Source organism: Sceloporus occidentalis, unplaced genomic scaffold, assembly GCF_023333645.1.
Source record: "Sceloporus occidentalis isolate IW3139 unplaced genomic scaffold, rSceOcc1.0.p SCAF_5, whole genome shotgun sequence".
Taxonomy (NCBI): domain Eukaryota; kingdom Metazoa; phylum Chordata; class Lepidosauria; order Squamata; family Phrynosomatidae; genus Sceloporus; species Sceloporus occidentalis.
The window spans coordinates 138,203,520-138,223,296 of record NW_028316985.1 but is presented as its reverse complement, the minus strand read 5'-3'; the positions used below and the strand labels follow the sequence as shown (position 1 = coordinate 138,223,296).

The window sequence follows — 19,777 nt, the reverse complement described above, 5'->3', positions numbered from 1 at the left end:
CTGCACCCCAGGTTTCACAGCCACATTTAATAATATTGCAGAACATGCAGAACAAGCTAAATCTAACATAAGGTAATACAATTACGAGTATTTTATACCAAGAGTGTGGGGAGAAACCTTATTTACCAATCTAGAGAGCTTTAAAAAGGCCATTAAGACGGATCTCTTCCGGCAAGCCTTCCCGGAATAAAATGCTCAGCCACAAATAAGACTTCCCATCCAGTGCACTCTGCCCATGATGATTTTTGTTTAGCTTAGTCGGTTTTAATATGTAGTTTTTAATCTTACATTGTTAAATCTTGTTTTAAGGGGGGTATTATGTATATATGGATGTATTTTAACCTGTTGTACGCTGCTTTGATTGCCTGGCAAAAAGCGGGATAGAAATAAAAATTTTATTATTTTATTTTATTATTTCATAAGGGAGGAATAAAAGTAGACTGAGGAACTACTGGTTATATGTGAAAAATGAAATTTCATGGATTTTATTTTTAAAAGTAATGTACAGGTCATTTTTTTTACAGAATATTTTTATGATGCTTAAGGGAGTGGATCCGTAATACTGAATAACTGAGATGGGATGGTAAAGTGAATAGTTCAATGGCTCAAAGAGCAACACTACTATTGTCTACCTTCTGTGATGGGAGAGAAACCTCACAAGCTGAGGACTCAGCAAATGACCTTGGAGACAGGAAAGCTAAAGAACAGCAAGCTTAATGAGAAGGCTGGATAATGTAGAGTGGGTAAAAGAATGAGAAATAGAAACCTGAATCAAAGATTGCCCCAGAATAGAACCGGAGTAAAAGAGAAGAAAAAAGATCAGTGAGAGAAAGTAAGAAGAAATCACAAAGCACTTAGGGTGAGGAGAAGTTGCTTGTAAATTAGAAGAGCAAAAGGGATATGAGGAAAGCTGTTCATGAAACAGGATGGCTTAACAGAGCAAACCAGATCATAACCTGAAAATCCTGGGTTTAGGAAAAGAGGGTGTTGAAGCTGTGAAATTGAAGTGCGGAGCAAAGAAAAAGTAGGACAGAAGAGGCAAAAGTACCTGTGTGTTCTTAACTGGTAAGTGCAAGCACAGGACAGAGTTTAAGGAGGTATAAAGAAGCTAGATCAAGTGTCTATACCTGGGGTGGAGAACATGTAGCCCATTGACCACATGCAACCCCCATGTCATCTTTGCAAACTCATACACAATCATTTACTGTAGGGACCAAAATTGCAACAGCAATTATTGGCAGTGTCACTGCAACCACTTTCAAATGCATGCTTCCTAAAATGAGCAGTGCTAAAACCACAGAAGAACTGCATCTTCTGGGTTCTCTTTGTTTGTGGGAGAAAGAGACACTGCCTTGCAGACCATCAGAAGAGAGGAGAATTTTCCCAGGGTGCATCTGTAACATAGAAATAACGTAGTTTGACACCACTTTAATTGTTCTGGTTCCATCCTACAGAATACTGGGATCTGTAGTTTTGTGAGGCACCAGCACTCTTTGGCCTTATAAAACTACAAATGCTATGATCCCATAGGATGGAGCAACAGCGGTATCAAATTGCTTTACTCCTACAATGTAGATGCACACTCAGTTGTTTCCCTGGCATTGTGATATCAATGACTTAGTGGAACAATAAGGGATAAGAAAAAGTAGATGACAACAGAACTTAATTTGACATACTGATGAAATATCTGCTTAGTACTACAAATGACAAATATTTCCTTTGAAATTTAAAACACATTACTAACTACACAAAGAGGGTATTTTGGTCTTTTTTCGTTTAACTAAGCAGTCTCAGACATGTACAGAGGTCAGTCCTTTTCACAGGAAAGAACAGCTGAAAAGTCCCTTTAAAAATGTTTCTTTGTGCAAGTTTTCGCAGCCACTTGGCCCACTTGAAGCTGCAACTTTTGTCATATATTTCAGGGAGATTTCCTCCCAAAGTAAGCAAGATCTCTAAAAGTTGTAAACTTATTCCCCCTGAAATAAATGGTGGGAGATCTAGTAACCTAGTAGTGATGGCAAGAATATTCAAAAATATTTGGAAAATGGTAAAAAATGTGTTTCTCAAGTGTTGAGAAACCATGATGAGAAGAATCAGGGATAGACAAGAATCTTCACAGTTTGGGATTTTCTCTATATGAAAATTATTATCAACTTTGTTTGTTTATTTATTATTAATTAGTAGTACTATTTTATATATATATTATTTTCTGTGCAGAAAAGTTGTTTCCTGAGCAGAAAATGTTGTAGATGGGAACTTATTCTGTACAAAATTTGCATGTCATTTTGTGCAAGGGGGGGGGGGGGAGAGGATTTTCTATGCAGGTAGTGATATTTCAGTATAGAAATAATGCTTCCTGCATAGATAAAGCTATTGTCTAGGCAGAAAATGTGAGGGGGATGATGGGGTTGTAGAAAATAGCAATAGAAAAAATTTGCACAGAATATGCCCAAACTGCAAATACTCTGCAAAAACAGGATTTTTCAAAGACTTCCTCAAAGCAAGAGGGAAACTGCTAAAATTACTCAGTGTTTCTTTTCAGAAAAAAATTATATTGCATACCAGTAATATAGGTCCAAAACACACTGCAGAAATAATCCAGTTTGAGACTGCTTTAACTGTCCTGGCTCAGTATTAGGTAATCCTGGGGATTGTAGTTGTAGCACCAATGCTCTTTGGCAGAAAAGGCTAAATGTCTCACAAAACTACAGTTCCAGAATTCTGTAGCACTGAGCCAGGACAGTTAAAGTTCTCTCAAACTGGACTATTTCTGCAGTGTGTTTTGGACCATAGTGCTAAAGTTAGATCCATGGTTAGAGAACCTCTACCTGTCCTGGTTATTTTTATGAATTCCTATTTTAAAATGTTAGATTTATTATTTGTTCAGATGTTGGGAAATGATAGTGCGTTCATATATAAGTCTACTCAGTAGTAAGTCCAATAAGTTCAAAAGAAGTTACTATTTGGCAAATGTTTTTAGGACTGCAATATAAAAGAATTGATTAATTTTACATCAGGTAGAGTCTGTGTGTTTTTTTATTTCTAATATCATTCATTCACAGCATGATCCTTGTTTATTTAGATCAGTCATGAGAACTATGCAGCCCTCAATGTTACTGAACTGCATCTCCCAGCATTCTTCATTCCTGGCTATATTGGCTCAGCTTGCTGAGATCTGATGTTCAACAACATTTAGATGTAAATACTGCTGTCTTCAGTGAGGATTACTCTCACGTAACTATGCATAGGATAGCTGCCTCATTCATTCATTGGGAGTACTTTTGCTCCATGTGCATTAATGTAGGTGAGGAGAATTTTGGCCCTCCGTTCAACCACATCAATCAGCTTTTCAATGCCTTGTCGACCACCTTGGCTTTCCCAAAAAATTCTGTCAAGGAACAAAGACTGAAGAAGCTTTTCTCGCAAGCGCTGGCTTTTCAGCACAGAGACTGCTGATTCAGGGAACCTGAAAGTGAACAAACAAATCATAATATGACATAATTTTGAGGCTGATCAACTCCCTATTTTTCCCAACATCACTCATCCATTTGTAGCAGTGAAATCATGACCATTGGTTGGTTCCAAGATCTATCTTCCATAGACGGCACCCTACAACACCACAGCCCATTCAGCCACCTTCATTCTGCCCTACTGTATAGCATGTTCAAAAGCTGCCATGTGGAGAAGAAAGAGGGCCACTTCCACCAGCCCAGCTATATGTATCTGAATATGGATCCAACTCAAGCAGTGAAAAGGGCAAGCTGACACCAGTCTCCCAAGAACAGATAAAATAGGTGAGAAGCAGGGAGCATAACTGGCAGCTGTGAAATACCTGGATTTTCAAAAGTTAAGAGCAGTAATAGACACTGGCAGAGTATCTAGTGGCATTTACAGACCGCCCCACCGGCCCTTTCCCCGCTGTATCAGGGCCTCAGCTGCCACAACGGCAGCCTCTGAGGCCCCGATCCGCTGCTTTCCAGGCCGCGGGGAAGCGTCAAAAGGCCGCTTCCCCGCGGCCTGGAAAGGGGTGTCCTTGGGGCTTCATGCCCCAAGGACACCCGATGGCGGCGGGGAGGAGGAGAAAGGGGCCACTTGGCCCCTTTCTCCCTTGCGTCCCTGGCGCAGCCATCTAAAGGATGCGCCAGCGTCGCAAACCGCAGAAGGAGCTCCGTTTTGGAGCTCCTTCTCACGCCGCGGAAAGGGCGCTCTAAGCACCCTCGCGCAGCACGAAGACGTCACAACCGCGCCGCCTCGTTTGGAGGCGGCGCGGTGATGACATAGTCATGGCGGCACCCATCTGTCTAGGGCACCGCCATTTTGTACGACTGGGTCCGTACTAGGGTTAGGGGCATCAAGAAGTGACGCCCCTTTCTAACTCTAGTATGCGCTCATCGCGTACTGGGGTGCCCGTTTGTAACGGGCCTATGATTACTCAAATGGGACAAATCTATATCAAGGTAAAAAGTCAGCACAGTTAGTTGCATCCTAAAATGTCTATGGTCTACAGCCCCATAAAACCCCATTTCCCCACATTACACATCATAGCCACTATTATATTAGCAATACAGTCAGCCCTCCTTATTCATGAATTTTTCACGAAGAAAATATTGTTTAAATATGCACTAATTTCCTAATGTCTATTCACTGTGAGCATTGACATCTCAGTATGAAGGGCTCCACAGTGTCTAGAATCCTGATTGTCTGGGGCAGTAGCAGCTGCTGTCAATCAACTCTAGGGTTTAGTCAAAACATTAAAGGAAGTGTCCAAGGTGCCAATCTAATTCATGGCATAGGGTTCAGAACCATGAATAGCTCCTGTACAGTTCTCACTAAAACCCAGAGTGGATTCACATCCCACCAACATGGAAACCACTGTTAAGCATGAAAGCTGGAAGTCAGACTGAGGGCAAATGGTGTTCCATTCAAAGGAAAGAGGCCTTACAAGGATTGCAGGTAGAAAATAATGTGAAACGTGTTCCCCTGCAGTAGAAGAACTATGAAAAGACACTATGGATCTGAAATTAACGGTGAAGGTTTGTTGGTACAGTGTAGGACTTACTCATTTATGCCTTGCAGTATTTTGAAATCCAGATTATCTTCACTACGATCAAAGAAGCCTTTATTGTCTATAAAAACCAAATGCCTTGGATCATCTTTTCTCTGGATAATATGTGTCAAAGCAATGTTATCTTGGTCATCACAATTCCCACTCAGACCTTTCTGTACACAGGAATCCTCCTTACGTGGTTTGAACCCACAGCAGTTCTTATCCAAGCGGTGATATATCTGAAAATGAACACACATCAGTCAGGGGAATGAAACACACTGTCATGTGAAAACAGCTGTTTTATAAGATTATATGAGTCACTGAAAAGCATGTATACATGGAGCATCACAAGTATTAATCACACCTACATGTTAAAATTGCTTTATTATATTAATTAAAGGACAGTAAATGTAGTGTGGTTATCAGGACCATGGCTTCTATGCACAGTTTAGATTGTAACTCTGAGAATTTACCAGCCAGCATTGCCACTGTGAACTGCAATCTCCCAAAAGTAATTTTTCCAAGCTCTGGCTGCACGTTCCTGGTCCACTGCTCAATTCAGATGTGTATCCCCATGTGACTAGCCTCAGATTATTTAATTTCCCCTCAAAGGCAAACCAACAGATATATCAAAGGGCTGTCTAAATTATTTTTTAAAAAATTGACTGCTGATGGGAGGACAATGGAATGGTAGCCAACTAACCTCTGTCCTTAGGGAGACCTGAAATCTGCCAGCAGACTTCAAGAAGGTTGTGTTTCTGGTAAGATTTTTTTTTCTGAATCCATTCCAGATGTCCTGACATTGTGGCCTTTAACTTGTGGTTACAGTCCATTCTAATGTGGGTATAGTGAACTCTACATGGATACTTTGCACCAGTAATACATATGTGCTGCAAACACCAGAGTTTTCTAGGGTATAAAGGCCCTTGCTTCTTTTAATCTTCTCTTGGATCCTCCTGTTTATTTTACCAATGCATTTGCTATTTCTGAACAAACAATCATGGTGTCATGCTTTCTGCTAAGCTACAATGCTTATTTGTCTTCCTGAAATTTCAGTGTTAATGTGTGCTTAAATACAAATACACAGAGAATAGAAAGCTATTTACAGATGTGGAGGAGAGAGAATAATGATTCCAGAGTGGTGTAAGTGTTGGAGACCAATATGTGAATCACCACTGAGCCCTGGGAACCCACTGAGTAATTTTCAGTAATGCAAATTCTCTTAGACTAAAAGGAAGGCAATGGCAAATCTCATCAGAATACATTTTGGCAAGAATACCCCAAGATACAATTGACATAAGTCAAAGTCAACTTGAAGGGACGTCATAATGACAAATTAAAACATCAGAAATCATTTGAAGGCTGTTATAACCTCTCTCCATACTATTCTTGCATAGCTCTTGCTATGTTTAGAATCAATACACGTCTAACTTTATATCAGATGCCAAGCATCACATACTCAGAAAAGCACTGAGAATTAGAAGATAAATGACCATCTATTTTTAGGAAAGAAATTAATGTGCTGCCATAGCTGCATCGATAGCACATTCATATGATATAAATAAGAGGGCCTGGTTTCTTATAGAAATCTGCCCTAGACAAGGAGAGGGCAATTCAATTATTTCTATAAAGTAAAAATGTACTGAATGTTGCATTGTATTGGAAATCACAGGGCAACATATACAGAATTGCTTTAAAACAAGTGCAAAATCAAACTAATCTATAATATAGAAATTAGGGTGGGGAGATAGTCAAAAAGTTGCATGTGACAGATTAATTCTTCCATTAGTGTGACCTGGCAGTGGTGGGCATAGGCAGCAGCAGGTGGCAGCACTAAAAGCACATGAGACAAGTGCATTTAGGTACCATTTTTTCAGGGATTGGAACTAGCTTTGTTGTTTGTTGCTGTATGCCTTCAAGTCATTTCCGACTTATTGCCACTTTAAGGCAAACCTAACATGGGGTTTTCTTGGCAAGTTTCTTCAGAGGGAATTTGCCATTGGCATTTTCTGAGGCTGAAAGAGTATGATTTGCCCAGGGTCATGGCCAAGCAGAGATTCAAACTCTATTCTCTAACTACTACACCATGTGGATCTAAATATGGTAATAAAAATAATTTTAATTATCAGTTAAGTTAAACACTTTCTAATCTAAAAGGGCAAGTTTTAGAGGACCAATTTTTAAATTCTGATTGATTTCAATTAAAATTTCAGTATTAATATAATTCCAGAATTAAGTTAATGTTTAAGTTATTAGTTAGTGAAATGAAAGACTATGCTAAAGAGACAAACAATTTCACATTTCCTAGCTGGTTCTTTACCCAATGCCTCAGTCTCTTGAATTTGTGCATAGTTGCTTCTTGTTTGCTGTTACTCCCCCATTCTGGGAGAATTAAATATTCAGAAAATGCCAATGCAAATGGATACAGAAATCCTTACTTCTGTTCTTGATTAGATTATGATAGATCAGTTAAGTCCAAGGTTAAAAGATTTTAAACCAACAAGCAGTAAGGGCAGCTGGGAAGGGGATAGTCTTATTTGTATCCAGCTCCTCATCTGTCCCAGGAAAACAATTTATTTTTTTTAATGAGTCATGCCTTCTCATGATGTGGTGGCCAAAGTATGACAGCTTCAATTTGGTCATCTTGGCTTCTAGGGGTATTTCCAGCATGATCAAGGACCCATTTGTTTGTCTTTTTGGCTGCCCACAGTATCCTCAGCACTCTTCTCCAGCAACACATCTCAAATGACTTTTCTTTTTATCTGCTTTTTTCACTGTCCAGTTCTCACATCCATACATAATGATGGGGAATACCATGGCTTGGATGATTCTAACTTTCGTGCTCAGGTTGTATATCTTTACTCTTTTCTAACTTTATTTATACTCTAGCCTTATGTATACTAACACAATAAAATCTTTGGTGCCTTCAGAAGATGATAAAAGATGAAATAAACCACTTTTTGGTGATATGATAAAGCTAGGAGGCAGCTCATTATCAAAATATACAGTGGACTCTTGTTATACACTGGGGTTTGGTTCCAAGATCCCCCATGGATAACAAAATCCATGGATGTAAAGTCCCATTAAATATGATATAGCAAAATGGTGTCCCTTATAAAAAATGGAAAATCAAAGTTTGATATTTGAAATTTATACTTTTTTTTAACATTTTCAAACTGCGGATGCTTGAATCTGTGTATAAGAAATTTACTAAAATTAATCTCTTTATAAGTTTGGACATCATTTTTCTTACCTGTAAAAGAAAATCAAGGAGTGCCATCTTGGACCACTCATAATGATGGATGCCAATACATCCCCATTCTACTTTGGGCACTTTGCCGTTTTGCCAGCACTTGTGCTTCAGCTGTTCCTTGTAGGCCCCCCAATTCAGCTTCACTGATGAGTGAGTCTCATTGTCTGTCTGAGCCAAGGAAGGATCCCACAGAATAATAGGACATGGTTGATCATCTTATGTGAATAAAGAAGAACAAGACCAAACAGAACAATGAGCATAGTTAGGCAGAGTATTTAAGATTTACAGACTTTGGCCCTTCTTTAGTCATTGTCTAAAACCACTGTAGTTAACAACACCTGCTTATAAAAAAGATACTTTATAGATGTGGCATGGAAACGACTTCAAGGCACACAACAGCAACAAGCAAAAACTAAAAACAAAAATGACTTTTCTTCTCTTTGGTTAATGTGGTCATATTCCACATCTAAAGAGGAGCCACCACATTTGAGGAAGAATCTTGGACATTATAACTTACTTCAGTGTCTAAGTAACAGCTGCCTTTTTGCTACAAAGCAGGATGCTTTAAAAGAACCCCACTGCATGAAAGGATTTATTAAACAGATTAAAAGTGGTTTGGCAGATCAGTAACTGGTATAAATCTCTGTAGCTCATTCAGTTGCAGCAAACCAATATTCATTTATGAAAGTGTCATTGTTTAGTGATATATGCCTGATCATGCAATGAATTCAGCAAACAGATTTATATCCTCATCTTTTTTGCAAACATTTTTAACAATGTATGATTTCCTAGATGCATGTAGTAGCTATATTGTTCCCAAAAGATGAACATCCTCACCCCCAATGAAGCTCTGCAGTTCATTCCAGAGGAAAGTTGTTCAGATCTTGATACATACAAAACTTTTCTGATGTGCAAAACTAGACTTTTATGTGCTGCCTGAAGAAACATCAGGGTAGTTTTCCAAAAATATTATAAAATGAATATACCTCATCTGGACTGGGATCATAGTACGCATGAAGGGAGAGTTTCAACCCTACCCTCCCCTGCAGCAATCTTTCACCACATAAGACATAAAACAAAAAACCAATTTTGAAGAATTCCACTGGTGCCAAGTGATTTATTATTGTTATTATTACTATTTGTTTGGCATGCTGAGGATGACTATGCATGTGTGTACATATTTTAAAGGGTCACAGTAGGGCAGCAAGGATTAAGGTTCTACTCTTCACATGCTGTGGTCCTAATTCAGAGGATCTGTGGTTAGTTTTATCTTTTCAACAATGCCCAATGATGCCTCAAGCAACATATTTAAAGTAATATTCAGGTACACCCATACAAGGACATCTTTGCAAATATGGTTTTTTAAACCTCCTTTGACATTTAATTTATTTTTCATCTGGAGGCAGAGATGAGATATTGTTTCCACAAGATAAAGACAACATGATAGCAGTAGGAACTTTTGTTGGCTTGTTTGTTTCAAATATATATATTAGGCAGTCTCCTATTTTTTAGCAGTAAAAAGAACATGTGAGGGAAGAACACTGGGTATTTTTTGTCCTTTTTCTTACATCTAGGGATTAAGGGTCCCTCAAACATTTGGTGATAAAATCCCCTTATTATTACTTTATACCCAAACCGGCAGACATTTCTGTAACAAACACATGCATGCACACTATTTGCTCTCTGTCCTCTCAAAGATCACAAGGCACATTTCCCCCTTTTCCCTCTTAAAAACAAAGTTAAGACTTCCTTATTCCACTCCTCAATGCCCTTATTCATTCTTGTTTCACAAAAGCAAGTTCCTCCTGTGAAGTTCTTTCTGTTTTCCTCCCCCGCCCCACTTCCTCCCTTGGGTTCAGAGAGGTGGAGGAAAGAAAACACTTTTTTTGAACAGGCATGAAAATTTGTAACTTGGAAAGAACCAAGTGGTGATAAGGTGAAGCAAAGGAAATATGTGGTTCATAGGAAGTAAAACATTACTCCTAAGAGTGCTATCTTCAGCCTCTTCCAACAAAACAGATTGCATCTGAAATAGATGAACCATATCCAATCAAATGTGGAAGAGGCTAAGCTTTGAATTGTTTGGTATAACTTTGTAATTCAAATAGAAGGAAACTAAAAACTATCTGTTCTGACCTCCTGCCCCAGAAGAAGAAACCTACACATTTGTTTTCTAAGAATTAACTTCATCCATACCGTATCCCTGAAGCAAACTACCAGAATAAAGAACACAAACTGTTCAATAAAAAGACAGGACAACCTGCATGGGAGGATCTATCTGCCAATCTGGTCCCCTCCCCTACTTCCAATAATGTAAAATATTGTAAATATTCAGTGCTTGAAGCAACCCTCCTCACTACTGAGTGAGTTCAATGACAGCCAGAGTAGTATAGTGGTTTGAGTATTGAACTAGGATTCCAGGAGACAAAGGTCTGAATCCCTCCTCCACCATGGAATCCCACTTGAGCAAGGTAAATTCTCTCAGTCTAAGTGGAAGGCAATGGCAAAGTTCCTTTGAGTAAATCTTGTAAGAAAACCCTACGATAGAGTTGCCATACCACAACTTCCAGCTTAAGCCTTTCTAGCAGGTCTCTATTAGAGTCCAGCAGTCTCCATAAGTGTGACCAAATTACCTTGTAGCTGAAGATAAAAGGGAGACAGCTTGGTTGCCTGCAATTTCAGGATGCCCCAGCATTAAAGAAGAAAAGGATGAGTTATTATTTTGCCTTAGGAGTACATGCTCCACATGGAATCTGGAAACTCCATCACTAGCATCCCAGCATCTTGTCCATTCAATACATACTTTCTATCAATTATTCTTAAAGATATTTATCTCATTTATCACAATGAAGCTTGCTTCTGGACCTTGCTGCATAGGTTGCTAGTCAAGAACACCTCAGGAACTGTGGCAAAAAGATGTAAACCATTATGAAGTTTGTGTGGGAGAGGGAGGGAGGGTGATGATAATGCAGAGTCAGCATTAAACACCTTACAGGGTGTAGCTTGGTGATAAACAGCATCTGTAAAATACCAGCTATTTTTACTTATGATGGTTTCTGTCTCCATAGCAACTCTGTGCCTCACCTACACTAATGCACCCTCCAGATTTACTAATATTAGAACTGCAAAGTTTGCTAGCTAGTTAGAGCTTGTTTGGAGAGGTGGGAAAAAACTACATTAGAGGACTCCTGTCTGGTTTTTACAAGAAATGCCATAACAATTGTGTTCCCAAACCATGTTCTCTTCTGTAGCCTGGTACTTCAAAACACAGAGTTTATGAAACACAGATCAGAAAATCTCCAAGGGACTTAGAACTAAAGCTGTGCTCTGAGGGCACATGCATGCATATGTCAATGATGGCAAGGCATCAGTCAGATTTTGGGAGCAGCAGAAGCAAAGTAAAAAGGCGTAATGAGCCAAAAACCAACTGCCCACAAAATCATTATCTCAGACTTATCTATTGTAACGATGTAATAATTGCCATGATGGTTGACACCAAAGATTCATCCAGTCCACATTTCGTATCCATCACAAACTGTCCAGGTGCTCAATCTAGACAAGTTCATGTGGAGCACATTACTGTATCCAGTAGCTGCAGTTTTTCTTAACCCTTCATGGTAAGTAATACCATTCAAGAGTGCAAGAGCTCTGTTTGCCTCTGCTTGTGAACAAAGAATACAGCTGCTTATGCTAAGTCATACCATTTATCCATCCAGCTAGTGCTATCAACTTTGACTTGCACTGGTCCTTCAGAGTTTCAGGGAAGATTCTTTTCTAGCACTGCCTAGAGATCTGTGGTATTGTATGTGGTGCATCCTATCCAAGTACTAAAGAGGACTGACTCTAGCTTCCAAAATCAAATCAGTCCAAGTATGATCAAAGTTGTATGGCAATGAGAAACTGGTGTTTGGAAATTGGAGGAGACAGTCTTCTTCCAATGAAGTGTTTGTAATACCTCATTGGAAGCATTGGAATCACTAGTCCAGTGATTTCCAAACTCTGGTCTTCCAGATGTTTTAGACTTCAGCTCCCAGAAGCCTCACACATTTCAGTCAGTGGTCTAGAATTCAGGGACTAGAAGTCCAAAACACCTGGAAGGCTAAAGTTTGGGAATTACTGAATGTATCAGTACAAAGTGAGATTGTGCAAATAGTAGCATGAATCAAGGTCTCTCATACTTCCTTTATTTAAGTAAATTTTAACCTTCACAAGTTAGAGCATGATGTATGACTTCTGACACAGTCACAAATTTTTTCTAACTTATGGCAACCCTATGTTTTCTGGGATTGAGACTGTGTGAATTGTCCAAGATCACACAGTGGGTTTCCATGGCCTTGTGAGGAATCAAACTCTGATCTCCAGAGTTATTACTCTCAAATCACTACATCTTGCTGGTTCTCTAATAATGAAGAGCAACCACTAATAACAGCATGAAAAGGTTCCAAATGGTTGAAGACCATCCTGTTCAGAGAAGCGTTCCCAGGCACCGTGTGACTATTATTTGCTATTTGACATTTTTAATTTGTTGCCTGTTTTATTGAACCCTTTCCTGTATTGTTATGTATTATTTATATGTATTATGCTATTATTTCTTAGATTGTATGCCATGGGCAGGTTTACTCTTATCTATTTTATTGTATGTATGTACAGTGCTGTGCAAATCTACAGTGCTATATAAATCAAGCATAATAATAATAATAATAAAACAAATGAACATGATGAAATAGACTGTAGTCCACAAAAGTTTGTGCCATAATAAAATTGATTTTTAATTTTTTGTCATTGTTACTGAAATAGACTAGCATGGCTTCCCTCATAAACATTCCAGGCTGTTTATGACATTAAAGTACGCAAAGTATTGTGTGAAAACAGGAACAGTACCCACATTAAAAGATATAATCCAATCCTCTAGTTACTGCAAAATTTAGTACCACTTGAAAGACAAACACAAGTCTTTAACTCATATGCCAAAGCAAAAAAGGGGAATCAGAAATCTTTGCAAATTTAAACAAGCAAGAGAAAAAAGGAGGAAACTAGCCAGTGAATAGTGAAGATTTTGTAAATCAGGCCTACAAAATATGAAACTCAATGGAGAGAACACATACCTCTATCAGTCTACTATCAAGGTTTATCAAGTCCCTGCAGATCACAATCAGAGCTTGGAAAAGTAATTTTTTGAGATACAGCACCTGGAATCACTCAAACAATATGGCTAGTGCTGGGAATTCTGGAAGTTGCAATCCAAAGAAGTAACTGTTCCTGCCTCTGGTCACAGCACATGGCTGGTAGGTCATATCTCAAGTACTGTAACCCACTCTTCGTTTCATTTATCTCTGTACTTGTTTTAAAACACAACAAAATGTGTAGAACAATTTGGATGAGATGGGGAAGGGGACACCATTATTCTTCTGTTAAAACATGTGGGAAGGCAGACATAACAGTAAATATGAGCTACAGATTATAGTGCCCCCATAAATAAACAAAAGCTGTCCAGTGGTTTTTATCTACCACAATATTCTTTAGGGCTCTGATCATAGGAGAAGATATGAGACCAAGCTGTGAACAAAACTGCTGAATCTGAAGAAGCCTACGCAATTAGGATGAATGCCTCAAGAAAAACACTTTTCCTCATTGTCCTTTACCCAAATGTTACCCAGACTGATGCAGTTTTAAGAACGAGAAAAAGAATATAGTAAGCATATTGCCAGCTTGTTGTGTGCTGTTGCTTGCCGCCTCTTTTTAAAATGCAACATTCTGACTGTGCTTATCAGCATGTGGAGATCACTAGAGTAACATGCTCAATGGGATCACTGGAGCTTCTCTTTCAGTCTGTGCCAAGTTCCCAGCCTCTGTTAGTACAAGGGTAATTACAGAGTGAGCAAACACAGTGAGACTCAAAGTCAGATGCTCTTTCATACTAAGTACACTTCAGATTAAGGCAACCCCAAATTTGAGCTCATCCTTTAGCTAGTGTTCTGTAATGATGAAATTGCATATATGTATCTCTTTGGAGAGTAACAAGTTTCTCAATAACTGCAAAGGACTGACTGGCAGTGGGTAGAGTTTTTTAAGTGAGTTGAAGGAGATTTTGACAGCACCCATCCCACAATCATTTCCCTTTATAAATGGGGGAACTGGGAGAAAGAAACATGCTTCAAAAACATTTTAAAAAACCCACATTTGACCAGAGATTATTATGGGGCATGAGAAACCTGCCTGGCATCAAATACTCCATCATACCACTTTCTACTCTCTGGAAAAACTAAATAAACACATGGTACATCCTATGCCAGTAGTGGTCTGTAGAAATCCCTGGAGAGTTTCTAAGAAAGAAAACATCTATTGTCCCCAGTGGGGCAAGATCACATGCATGCTCAAGGACAAAAGCAACAAGTTTGTAACTGAGCTTACGAATTACATTTTGTTGGCTTTCCAAGTCAGAACTACAGAACACTTTCTGCTCTTGTAGTCTCTTTGCCTTTATAAATGTTGATCTGTCAATAGCAATTAATCTTTGGGAAAAAATTGCCATGAGTCAGCTTTCCCCTCTAATAATGCAGATGTGAGAACCATGCAAATTAATTCTGTGATTTAACAGGTCCACAATTGGTTTGAGTAAATGGCAAACAAAGATGATAAAAGAAAAACAACATGTGGCGATTTCAGTCCCAGAGTCATATTTAATTAGAGACAGAAAGTCATGGTATAAATGTTTGTGCAACCAAATTATGTATGGTAAGAGTAAAAGTGAAAAACATATTAACTGAATAAAGATTGGTGAATTCAAGAGCTTAAACATTTATTTATTTAAAAGCTAGCTAAACACTTATTTATTGTGTCTTCTAATTAAAGCAGCCAAAATCTAGATTGATTTTCTGACGGTCTTCCTGCTAAATTATATGACAGAGAAACACAGAAGACAGACAGATAGAAAGAGAGCACTTTTCTGTCACAGAAATCTCTGAACCTTGGGTGGCAGAATACTAGTTCATAGCTAAGTCTTCTCAGTTCTACATCTAATGAAAAGCAAGTTCCACTCAGTTCTACAGGCCCCCATCAAGTAAATGGTTATAAAATTGCAGCCTTGATTTATTGCTAATAAAGAAAAAGAAAAACCCAGCCCATTTCCACTTCACCATGGAGGAATGCAATATTCAAATTTGTGTGGTCAGTGTATAAACCAATAAGGCACAGGGTCAGAACATTGATAAATTCTTTCACACAAGCCCTGTCCAAAAACGGGGAGCATCATAAGACCACCCACTAATTTCAATGGGACATAGACCAGACAGATTGTGCCTAGTCTAACAGTCAGTGGCTAAAATTGAAGATCTGAGATCCAAACATTTCCAGAGCAAACCATTTCCTGTGGCTGTTCCACATTCTGATCTCATCCGTAGCTAAGAAACAACCTAGAAAGAAGGAACCAAAAATGAAAACTAGCTATTTTCTTCCTTGCTCATCACCTAGCAATAGTTGTCCATCTTTGGAACATTCTCATTACTGAGAATGAGAAAATGAAAAAGGCTGAGTTGTCCTTCTTTCTTCCTGACAATCCAAATCTATAATGAAGGCTGAAAGCAACTCTTCCTAAGATTTGGCAAAAGAGCAGTTTACAAAGGGCCTGCAGCCAGACATTATGTGTGACCTCTCCACCAAGGATTCCTAAACCAAATGACCTCACTTCTAATAGCTCTGCAGCAAAAAGCCTTTCCTTAAAAATAAAGTATGTATCTTCCATGTTCTGGTAACCTAAATAATTCTCAGAAGCAAGCAAAGCACTCACTGCTGCTCCCAGAAATTCAACCTATATTGAAACTGTTGTGAGGTGCTGCCAGTATGCTTGTGAAGTACTGATAAACCAGAGACTGATGTTCTATCTGCTTTCAAAATTCTATTAATAGTAGAGTGGTATTCTTTTCTTTAATTAAAAAAAGTTTTCAAAAGTCCAGCTATGTCAGTGTGTTCCAGAAAAACAAAGGGTCTTGTGATGTTTAATAACAATAAATGCCAATAATGGCTTTTGTATAAAATAATTTAGTGATTGCAGTAGCAGGAAAGCAGAACTTTAAAATACAAAGTACTTTAGCACTGATTTATTAAAATCCAATACAGTCTTTTCCAGATTAGATTGTATTAACTCTTGGCTGTATTTACAGCTTAACACAGCAGTGGTATTTTACAAAATGAAATGTGCATAATATAAGCAGTCAATATGTTCAATATGTGACAGATAGTACATGTTGTGTTGTCTTGCTGAAAAATTAATAATGAAATTGTAAAGTAGTAATAATACAACTTAACTCTTTGCATTTAAAGTAGTTGCCAATTTTTCCCCCCTTATTACTACTAGTAGGGCTCTGACTAGAGCTTTTAAAATGGATTGCTGTCTTCCATTCTGGCTACAGAAAAAAATCCTTGTACATACTGTACTATACATTTGCAATAAAACTTTTTCCAAAACAAAATAAAATGTAGCAACATGGAAAGACAATGGTGTTTTAAACATACCACCTTGTGCCATCTGAAACTGATTTGCATAGTTTTATTAAACTCCAAGAATAAAACTACTGAACACTGTTGATTCACATCTTTCATTCATTTTATTGGTTTATCCTGAACCCATACAGACATTCCTATAGAAATGAGTGGGGACTGCCTAACTAAAGTATTTGATCACCCTGGCAGTGATTTCCAGCCCAGAGCATTTCCTGGACAAAAAAAACAAAACACAAGTCCAGCCACAAAATCTTGACATGGCATGCTCTGGGTCAGAGTTTCTGGCTATACTGTCTAACAGATTCTTAGAGCTGCAGTCCACAAAATTAACTTTTCCCAAATCTTCCATATAATACATTTCATGAGAGTTTAAAGGCTCTATCACTGTGTAAATTCCCTTTCTCAAAACTATGCATAGTTCCTTATACTAGCTCTGGGTCTTATCAACAATCAAATACAAAACAGTGTATTTTTACTCATTTTTTCTAAGGATACCTGGGGATACTTGGAACATTGATAAATTCCAGAAAGGGAAAACAGAAATAGTATTATCATTTACTCTCAGGAATTCCCTTTTTATCATAATTCTACTCTGTAGAGTAGAATTGTTTTCATTGCTGGCTGCCTTACAGATAGATCTAGGGAAATACCCTAGTTAATCAGCAATGTGTGAAATAATTACCTAGTACAAATTCTGATTTCCGGCTTACTGTAGGCAAGGTCCGGTTCAGCCCCAGGATTCTTTCCAAATGGAAGGCAAACACTTCACTCATGTCAAAAGGCCTCTTGATAAGCCCGCAGTGTCCTTGGCTGCAAACACTGCCTTTGGTTGGCCTGTTCACAGCAGCAGTCTTTTGAAATACTAGAAGTATGCCGCGTTGAAAAGGTGCCTCTTGGACACTGTCTATTTTGGCATCTGCCAGAAGACGCATATGGGAGATGTCCTCTTTGCTCAGCCAAGGTGGTGGGCTCTCACTATATATCCTGATATTACTCTCCTGAGCACTGGGTTGAACATGCCCATTTTTTATTGTCATTGCAGGTCTCCAGTACCTTTTATCATTTCTTGACACTTTTTTCCCTTTGTATTCTTCCCTGTGGTGCTGCCTGGATTTTTCTGGAATAGCTGTTCTCCCCTTGCTTGTGGACTCACTAGTCCCATGAAGTAATTTTTGGATGAAGGTCTTCTCCTGGCTCATGCCAGTTAGCGGATACCTGTTTCCAAAGTGCATTGACACGGCTTGCTTCTTCCTTTGCTTAGGCTTCACAGTGCCTCGGATGTTGGCGGGTTTGCTGCGCTTGGAGCGCAGGGTGATGTACACCACGTTGGGCAATGCTGAAGTGTCATTTGTCCCCACTGTGGGTCTTTCCAAGTCTGGAAGCAACAAGGTGCCATCCAATGGGATTTCAAGAGAAAGGGTCTGGTCAGCATCTTGAAGATTCCAAGTGCTTTCCTTTGGAGGTCCTCCTTTGTGCTGTGGTACAACATGGCCTACTTGACTGATGAGGAAACCCAGATAGATCACAAAGGCTGTGCCCAACAGCAAATTCTTTCTGGTCCTTGGGCACCGGCCACTCCAGAGTCTCAGCAACCGGGGCAAATGCAGAAAGAAAATGAGCCAGTTTATAATTTGGCATGTCTGATCCAGGAAGCTCATTTCTCCAATTAATCCACATGATGAAAACAGTTTTAAGAATCCACTGCTTGCCAGCTAGCGTGGTGATGATGCATGCCTTCTAAATGACCAGATTTCTCCTCCTCCTTTTCCAGCTGTGTGTGTTTTTGTGTCTGTACACACACTGGAAATGCCCTAGGAATGTGAATGTTCAGTCCTAATGAATATGACAGGCTCTCCCCTCCACAGGCTGTTAAAATCTTATCAGCCACCTCAGAGGGTGTGATTTTGTTTCAATGAATGAATGGAGTCGGCTGTGTAAACAAAGTTGACTGAGTCACAGTATGAAAAGTCTGGGAGTCCCTTCTGGGCTGGTGCACTCCTACAGGAGAGAGAAATACCATTAAATAGTCATCATCAGCTACACAGTTATTTTTAAAACAAGCAAATCTCTAATATCTCCGGTTTTTTTAATTCCTACAGGAATTAGAGAAAGAGAAACTGAAAAGCAAATTCAGATATTTTATATTATGTATATAAGATTAGCAAGAAACCATAAAAATAATATCTGAAACATAGTACAAAATGAATTTATTATCCAGACTAATTTAAGGCATAGTATTAATTGTGAATACAAGGCTCATTTTCAGAATGTAAGAGTCAACCTTTTCTATCCCTGTGCAAATGACATGGAAAATGGTCTATAAATCACATAATATATTATATTATTTATATTATATTATTATGAGAAAATATCATATACATTAGTCAGAGACTGAGCCAAAGCAAACAATCATGCTTGTATTATTAACAAATTATCTTACTCCTAATATGAGCTGAATCTATCAGCAAACTATTAAAATGCTTCATGTCTTACATTAATTGGATTCACTCTTATACAACCTACAAATGTCTTCAGTATCAAGATGTATTTTTAATACAATAGTATAAAATTCCAGCTAGTAAGTATAAGGTATTCCTTGCTGGATCAGAAAAATGTATGTGTGTGTGTGTTATATCTGGGTTTTATTAATTTATAAATATGTGTTTACACATATAAAACCAAGGAAACAATTACATTGGGAATAATGAAATGTTCTACACATTTGTCTGTGGACACTTATTACACACATGCATACAATTTTCTGACTTGTTCTGCAACAAGTAATGCATCACATTTTGAAACAATTTGTTTGCTCGTGGTAAATTTATTATAAAAATGAAATTTAAAATAATCTTACCTACACAGCATGCCTCAGAATTTACTCTCATAAATTTCTAACATGACCGCAACAAAAACCTAGTAAAATCATTAAGGACCAATTTCATGTTGGTCAGTTCAAAAAATTCCAAAAAAGCACA

At 38.4% G+C, this 19,777-nt stretch overlaps 1 protein-coding gene across 1 annotated transcript; it reads right to left on the bottom strand.

The window, feature by feature from the left end:
* Nucleotides 1–3,057: 3,057 nt before the first annotated feature.
* Nucleotides 3,058–19,742, bottom strand: GASK1B (golgi associated kinase 1B). The gene is made up of 5 exons (XM_089525603.1): nucleotides 19,657–19,742; nucleotides 17,482–18,797; nucleotides 8,301–8,515; nucleotides 5,060–5,286; nucleotides 3,058–3,466 (listed from the first exon to the last, which is right to left on the bottom strand). The coding sequence occupies exons 2-5, from the start codon at nucleotides 18,455–18,457 to the stop codon at nucleotides 3,259–3,261; spliced, it is 1,626 nt and encodes a 541-aa protein (XP_089381729.1). The 5' UTR covers nucleotides 18,458–18,797; nucleotides 19,657–19,742; the 3' UTR covers nucleotides 3,058–3,258.
* Between the last annotated feature and the right edge of the window lie 35 nt (nucleotides 19,743–19,777).